Source organism: Littorina saxatilis, linkage group LG11, assembly GCF_037325665.1.
Source record: "Littorina saxatilis isolate snail1 linkage group LG11, US_GU_Lsax_2.0, whole genome shotgun sequence".
Taxonomy (NCBI): Eukaryota; Metazoa; Mollusca; class Gastropoda; order Littorinimorpha; family Littorinidae; genus Littorina; species Littorina saxatilis.
This window is the reverse complement of record NC_090255.1, coordinates 35,325,047-35,333,554: the sequence shown is the minus strand read 5'-3', so window position 1 is coordinate 35,333,554 and position 8,508 is coordinate 35,325,047. Positions and strand designations below refer to the sequence as shown.

Sequence of the window (8,508 nt, the reverse complement as noted above, 5' to 3'; positions counted from 1 at the left end):
CGGTTTTCAGGTTTGTGTTTCTGCAACTGTTTTGACATGTGAAAGTTATCCAGAGAGGGTGAATACAGCCAATGAAATTGTCATGAGCGCTCTAGCGCCGTTAGTGTGTCAGAACAGGAGGTGGTCCATATTAGGAGCCGGTCCATATTAGGAGCCCTTCCCCTACGAAGGTCTGTCTACCTGTATATAAGCATAGATAGCCAGTGTCCAGGTCACCAAGAGCAGAGCTGCTTTCCACACGTGTGTCCAGTTACGACCCTCCTGTTCTGTCTGCCCGGCGAATATTGCTAAACTCTCCCTGCGAATCAATTGAGGTTTGAACAAAATTGTACAGTGGAATCCCCCCCCCCCCACCCCCCCCCTTTTAAGACCTCCAACACTCTGACAAATCGGGTCTTAAAAAGGAGGGAGTCTTAAAATTGGGGTTAATTTACAGAGGTTATGAATGGAAAGTCGAAGAAAACAGGGTCTTAAAAGGGAGGAGGTCTTAAAAAAGCGTTCCACGGTATGTACATTCACACTTTAGACTACACAGAAACACATTTCAAGTCACACTCCCACCAGTCTTAACAGTTCCGCTCACCATCTCAACACATTTCAAGTCACACTCCCACCCGTCTTAATAGTTCCGCTCACCATCTCAACACATTTCAAGTCACACTCCCACCAGTCTTAACAGTTCCGCTCACCATCTCAACACATTTCAAGTCACACTCCCACCATTCTTAACACAGGGCCGGACTACCGGGGGGGTTATGGGGGTTGCGCAACCCCCCCCCCCCCTAGCCTAAACATGTACCTTACTTATTTAATTTTTTTTTTATTATTGCTTATTTTATGCCGTTTCATGCAAGGAGCGACCATTTTCCTATCTCAGAATATGACCTACCCGTCAGCTTCAGGGGGCTTCGCCCCCTGACCCCCACAACGAGGGGGAGGGGGGGGGGTTCTAGGGTTTCCGGAACCCCCCCCAGCCAAAAAATAAAAATATTGAATGAGGTATGCATTTCTTTATTTTACATTGAGTTTCAATTTTTGGGGTATTAATCAGTGACAAAATCGGCTGCCTGAAACTGGTAATGATCATCCTCAGAATGCACCAGATTGCACCATTTTGCATCCTTTTTTTCAAAATTTTCCGGGGGGCATGCCCCCGGACCCCCCTAGCAAGCTAGGCGCTTCGCGCCGTCGGCTCGGCGCTTCGCGCCTTCACACCCATATCTTCACAATATACTTTTCAAAAAAACCAGTCATAAAATGAACTGATCCGCCCCTGCCGCCAGGGGGGACATCCCCCTGGGCCACCACTGGCAACCCCCCCCCCCCCTCCTCTTCGCCTAGTCCGGCCCTGTAAACAGTTCCGCTCACCATCTCAACACATTTCAAGTCACACTCCCACCAGTCTTAACAGTTCCGCTCACCATCTCAACACATTTCAAGTCACACTCCCACCAGTCTTAACAGTTCCGCTCACCATCTCAACACATTTCAAGTCACACTCCCACCAGTCTTAACAGTTCCGCTCACCATCTCAACACATTTCAAGTCACACTCCCACCCGTCTTAATAGTTCCGCTCACCATCTCAACACATTTCAAGTCACACTCCCACCCGTCTTAACAGTTCCGCTCACCATCTCAACACATTTCAAATCACACTCCCACCCGTCTTAACAGTTCCGCTGACCATCTCAACACATTTCAAGTCACACTCCCACCCGTCTTAACAGTTCCGCTCACCATCTCAACACATTTCAAGTCACACTCCCACCCGTCTTAACAGTTCCGCTCACCATCTCAACACATTTCAAGTCACACTCCCACCCGTCTTAACAGTTCCGCTCACCATCTCAACACATTTCAAGTCACACTCCCACCCGTCTTAACAGTTCCGCTCACCATCTCAACACATTTCAAGTCACACTCCCACCCGTCTTAACAGTTCCGCTCACCATCTCAACACATTTCAAGTCACACTCCCACCCGTCTTAACAGTTCCGCTCACCATCTCAACACATTTCAAGTCACACTCCCACCCGTCTTAACAGTTCCGCTCACCATCTCAACACATTTCAAGTCACACTCCCACCCGTCTTAACAGTTCCGCTCACCATCTCAACACATTTCAAGTCACACTCCCACCCGTCTTAACAGTTCCGCTCACCATCTCAACACATTTCAAGTCACACTCCCACCCGTCTTAACAGTTCCGCTCACCATCTCAACACATTTCAAGTCACACTCCCACCCGTCTTAACAGTTCCGCTCACCATCTCAACACATTTCAAGTCACACTCCCACCCGTCTTAACAGTTCCGCTCACCATCTCAACACATTTCAAGTCACACTCCCACCAGTCTTAACAGTTCCGCTCACAATCTCAACACATTTCAAGTCACACTCCCACCCGTCTTAACAGTTCCGCTCACCATCTCAACACATTTCAAGTCACACTCCCACCCGTCTTAACAGTTCCGCTCACCATCTCAACACATTTCAAGTCACACTCCCACCCGTCTTAACAGTTCCGCTCACCATCTCAACACATTTCAAGTCACACTCCCACCCGTCTTAACAGTTCCGCTCACCATCTCAACACATTTCAAGTCACACTCCCACCCGTCTTAACAGTTCCGCTCACCATCTCAACACATTTCAAGTCACACTCCCACCAGTCTTAACAGTTCCGCTCACCATCTCAATACATTTCAAGTCACACTCCCACCCGTCTTAACAGTTCCGCTCACCATCTCAACACATTTCAAGTCACACTCCCACCCGTCTTAACAGTTCCGCTCACCATCTCAACACATTTCAAGTCACACTCCCACCCGTCTTAACAGTTCCGCTCACCATCTCAACACATTTCAAGTCACACTCCCACCCGTCTTAACAGTTCCGCTCACCATCTCAACACATTTCAAATCACACTCCCACCCGTCTTAACAGTTCCGCTCACCATCTCAACACATTTCAAGTCACACTCCCACCCGTCTTAACAGTTCCGCTCACCATCTCAACACATTTCAAGTCACACTCCCACCCGTCTTAACAGTTCCGCTCACCATCTCAACACATTTCAAGTCACACTCCCACCCGTCTTAACAGTTCCGCTCACCATCTCAACACATTTCAAGTCGCACTCCCACCCGTCACGTCTTAACAGTTCCGCTCACCATCTCAACACATTTCAAGTCACACTCCCACCCGTCTTAACAGTTCCGCTCACCATCTCAACACATTTCAAGTCACACTCCCACCCGTCTTAACAGTTCCGCTCACCATCTCAACACATTTCAAGTCGCACTCCCACCCGTCTTAACAGTTCCGCTCACCATCTCAACACATTTCAAGTCACACTCCCACCCGTCTTAACAGTTCCGCTCACCATCTCAACACATTTCAAGTCACACTCCCACCCGTCTTAACAGTTCCGCTCACCATCTCAACACATTTCAAGTCACACTCCCACCCGTCTTAACAGTTCCGCTCACCATCTCAACACATTTCAAGTCGCACTCCCACCCGTCTTAACAGTTCCGCTCACCATCTCAACACATTTCAAGTCGCACTCCCACCCGTCTTAACAGTTCCGCTCACCATCTCAACACATTTCAAGTCGCACTCCCACCCGTCTTAACAGTTCCGCTCACCATCTCAACACATTTCAAGTCACACTCCTACCCGTCTTAACAGTTCCGCTCACCATCTCAACACATTTCAAGTCACACTCCCACCCGTCTTAACAGTTCCGCTCACCATCTCAACACATTTCAAGTCACACTCCCACCCGTCTTAACAGTTCCGCTCACCATCTCAACACATTTCAAGTCACACTCCCACCCGTCTTAACAGTTCCGCTCACCATCTCAACACATTTCAAGTCACACTCCCACCCGTCTTAACAGTTCCGCTCACCATCTCAACACATTTCAAGTCACACTCCTACCCGTCTTAACAGTTCCGCTCACCATCTCAACACATTTCAAGTCACACTCCCACCCGTCTTAACAGTTCCGCTCACCATCTCAACACATTTCAAATCACACTCCCACCCGTCTTAACAGTTCCGCTCACCATCTCAACACATTTCAAGTCACACTCCCACCCGTCTTAACAGTTCCGCTCACCATCTCAACACATTTCAAGTCACACTCCCACCCGTCTTAACAGTTCCGCTCACCATCTCAACACATTTCAAATCACACTCCCACCCGTCTTAACAGTTCCGCTCACCATCTCAACACATTTCAAGTCACACTCCCACCCGTCTTAACAGTTCCGCTCACCAACTCAGATTTGGCCAGGCTTTCAAATAGGATAACGACTTCCCTTCACATTCTTTTTGGTTTTTTTGGGTTTTGCTTAACGCCCTGCCGACCACGAAGGGCCATATCAGGGCGGTGCTGCTTTGACATTTAACGTGCGCCACACACAAGACAGAAGTCGCAGCACAGGCTTCATGTCTCACCCAGTCACATTATTCTGACACCGGACCAACCAGTCCTGGCACTAACCCCATAATTTGTTTGTTTGTTTGTTTGCTTAACGCCCTGCCGACCACGAAGGGCCATATCAGGGCGGTGCTGCTTTGACATTTAACGTGCGCCACACACAAGACAGAAGTCGCAGCACAGGCTTCATGTCTCACCCAGTCACATTATTCTGACACCGAACCAACCAGTCCTAGCACTAACCCCATAATGCCAGACGCCAGGCGGAGCAGCCGCTAGATTGCCACTTTTAAAATCTTAGGTATGACCCGGCCGGGGTTCGAACACACAACCTCCCGCTCACTGGGCGGACGCCTTACCACTAGGCCACCGTGTTGCGGTTTCCCTTCACTTGCACATATACCAAAAAAGAGTCCTCTCTGTAAAGAGTGGAATTATTGTAGGAACTAATTTTTGAAAAAAAGAAATTAATCAAATTAATTCATTACAAAATGATTACTCTCCACAGCGAGCAGGGTGTTGATTTTTGGAATGTGTGCAAGCTGAGGGATGGTCCAGTTAACCAATGTAAAAGCCTGGCCGAAAAGCCTGTTTTCGCGGGAACGAGTATGTCATCATGACAAGTTTATAAAGTGACGTGTGGTACGTGAATGTTCACACAATCTTCTCGGACTTTACAGGGCGGTACAACTATATGACTGAACAGGGCGGTACAACTATATGACTGAACAGGGCGGTACAACTATATGACTGAACAGGGCGGTACAACTATATGACTGAACAGGGCGGTACAACTATATGACTGAACAGGGCGGTACAACTATATGACTGAACAGGGTGGTACAACTATATGACTGAACAGGGCGGTACAACTATATGACTGAACAGGGCGGTACAACTATATGACTGAACAGGGCGGTACAACTATATGACTGAACAGGGCGGTACAACTATATGACTGAACAGGGCGGTACAACTATATGACTGCACAGGGCGGTACAACCATATGACTGAACAGGGCGGTACAACTATATGACTGAACAGGGCGGTACAACTATATGACTGAACAGGGCGGTACAACTATATGACTCAAAATAATCGGTTAAGACAGGGCCGGACCCAGGGGGGGGGGGGGGGGGGGGTTCCAGGGGTTCCGGAACCCCACCCCTGGAAAAAGCATGTACCTTGCTTTGAGTGTTTTTATTTTTTTTATTTATTTTTTTTTAATACATTTTGTGTGTGTCTCTAACAAATTTTATTCAATGTGAAATCCGATGAGAAAAAGGTACCCCCCCCCCCCCCCCCCCACAATGCTGCTCTTAACCCTCAAATCAAGGCCCAGAATGCACCAGATTGCACAGATTTTAACCGTTTTTCAAAAATGGTATCAAGCGTCTGCTTCCCGTGGCTGCTCAACCGCCACATTAGTTACAAAATCACCCAACCATACTAATATAAAAAATTTTTAAACCATACCAAGAATAAGAAAAGAAGCAAAAAGAGAAAAAAAAGGAAAAAGACATACAAGAAAAACAGGCAAATGAGATGTTGCTCTTCTTTGTAAAAACAATGAAAGTGAAACAATAAATCACAGGCAATAAAATCATTATGTTTATACTTTTGAAATATGAAATCAGATCAAAGACCTGCATTCAGAGCAGGAAAAAAGGAAACGTACCCAACAACATTTTTAACAGGTCGATTCCTGATCAGCACATTCACGATGAAATATGGCGGGAAGGCCAGAAGCATCCACGCGGTGAAGAAGTAGGTCAGTCCCGCAGCTCCTTTCAGCGTGCATTCTGATTGGCTGAATTTGTCACCTGATTGGCTGGCTATGTCACCTGACTGGATGGAGGTGTTATGTGATTGGTCGGCTGTCTTCACCAGCTCGGTAAACCCCGCCCACGTGACGCCCGTTACCAAGGCAACAAAGAAACCACTGAGTGCCCGGCTGTGACGGATGATACAGGGGGGATCCGGGGCGGGACTCGCAATGGGGGCATTCAGCTCCACTCCCCCGTCGCTGCACCCAATGTCCGTCTCTGAGGGAGGAAAAGGAACAGAGAACATCAGAATGGTAAAAATGTTGTCGAACTAATAATGTTTTTGTCTTGTCGCGCTTTTTGTGACCTGATTGATGACAGTACCTTAGATGATTAGTTTAAGAGATGTTTCTTTTTCCACGTGTCCAACGTAAGACGCGTTTTTAATTTTTTTTTTAAGTTTGGCGTTTTGTTCCGTTCTGCTCTTGTTTCTGTTTAGTCAAAAATGACCTAAAACAACGTTGACGATTTGTCCCTGAGGACTCCCACGAAAGCGGCGTATGGCTGCCTGAATGGCGGGGTAAAAACGGTCATACATGTAAACCCCCACTTGTGCAAAATCATGAGTGAACGTGGGAGTTTCAGCCAATGAACGAAGAAGAAGAAGAAGTCCACAAGGACGCCCTCCCCCGCCCTTTCTTTCCCTCAGCTGCAAAGTTGATAACACTTTACATCCTTTGAGCAAAAAAGACAGAGTAGGGTTGATCCAGTATATCTCTAACTTGACAGGTCCTTGCTGATATAAGCTCTGTAGGAAGGAGGAACTGTGTCATTTTCTGTTTAAAAGTACAAAACCACAGATCTGTGCAGGCTTTTAAACGTGATAACAGCATCCTTCAACATGAACACATACATAAGAGCATTCTTCCTATTGGACACACACCAGAAGCCTAAAGTCTGGCTGTTTTCTCAGCAGAGTGGGATTTTTGTGTGCTGAATCCATGTTGTAAGTGAGAACAATGCCAATCTGTAAATAATTAATACAGCAAAAAAAAAAAAAGAGAAAAAAAAGAAGAGACCGTTCGGAACAAGATGCTGCAAAGCTGTTGGTTTTGAGTATGTGTCCAATTGGAAGGGTGCTTTTAATCTCATGCAAAGAAGCCTGGGCACATCTGTGGTGGTTGACATGACACGATCTCTCACACGAGACGGAGGGCATCTTTGAGGTACATGCAGGACTAGATGAATACCCGCTTCGCCGGGTAGCCGGGAAGAAATAGAGCCGAATACCCGGCTTCGCCGGGTGAGTGGCGCACTGTACGCCGGCTTCGCCGGGTGATTTGTTTGTTTGTTTGTTTGTTTGTTTAACGCCCAGCCGACCACGAAGGGCCATATCAGGGCGGTGCTGCTTTGACATATAACGTGCGCCACACACAAGACAGAAGTCGCAGCACAGGCTTCATGTCTCACCCAGTCACATTATTCTGACACCGGACCAACCAGTCCTAGCACTAACCCCATAATGCCAGACGCCAGGCGGAGCAGCCACTAGATTGCCAATTTTAAAGTCTTAGGTATGACCCGGCCGGGGTTCGAACCCACGACCTCCCGATCACGGGGCGGACGCCTTGCCACAAGGCCAACCGTGCTTCACCGGGTGAATGGCGCACCGTACGCGATTGACGCCACACAAAGGAAAACTTCTAAAATAGTAACGGGAATATGGTTTGAGCGTTGTGGACAGTGACCTTCTAAAAATAGTAACGGGAATATGGATTGACGAAGGAAGGGAGATAAATGCAAAACACTGGAGAAGATAAGGAAGAGTTACTGGGAATGGATCTGGGAAGATGAACAGAAAAACCAAAATCGGTTCAGCGCTGCGCGCTGAGAGCACGTGTTGAAAATTCTCATCGACCAGGTTGTGTCCGGGATCTACCTGAATATGCCCACCAAATTTGAAGCAGCTTCATCGAGAACTTTGGCCGTGCATCGCGAACACACACACACACACACACACACACACACACACACACACACACACACACACACACACACACACACACGCACACAGACACAAGTCGTATATAGATATAGATAAGACAATAATAACTCTCGTCAAAAGAAACCGGACACATCTCTCGCTAAGATAAACGTTGTGGGCAGGTGGGACTGTGTAATTTTCTACCTAAATCGATAATCTGGATGTACGGTTTGTGGTCAGCGTGGATTTAAAAGGCTTGGCGTCTGAAGCAGACCAGAATTAATATTTCGCGGATCAAATTATAT

At 47.4% G+C, this 8,508-nt stretch overlaps 1 protein-coding gene across 1 annotated transcript in view; it reads right to left on the bottom strand.

Annotated features, from left to right (window-relative positions):
• LOC138980712 (solute carrier family 35 member F3-like) overlaps window positions 1–6,684 on the bottom strand; it is a 13,427-nt gene extending 6,743 nt beyond the window's left edge. The window contains exons 1-2 of the mRNA XM_070353620.1: window positions 6,132–6,684; window positions 181–298 (exon numbers count right to left, since the gene is read on the bottom strand). Coding sequence (XP_070209721.1) covers window positions 181–298; window positions 6,132–6,526 — 513 coding nt within the window. The 5' untranslated portion in view covers window positions 6,527–6,684. The remainder of the gene's footprint in view (window positions 1–180; window positions 299–6,131) is intronic.
• Window positions 6,685–8,508: the final 1,824 nt, after the last annotated feature.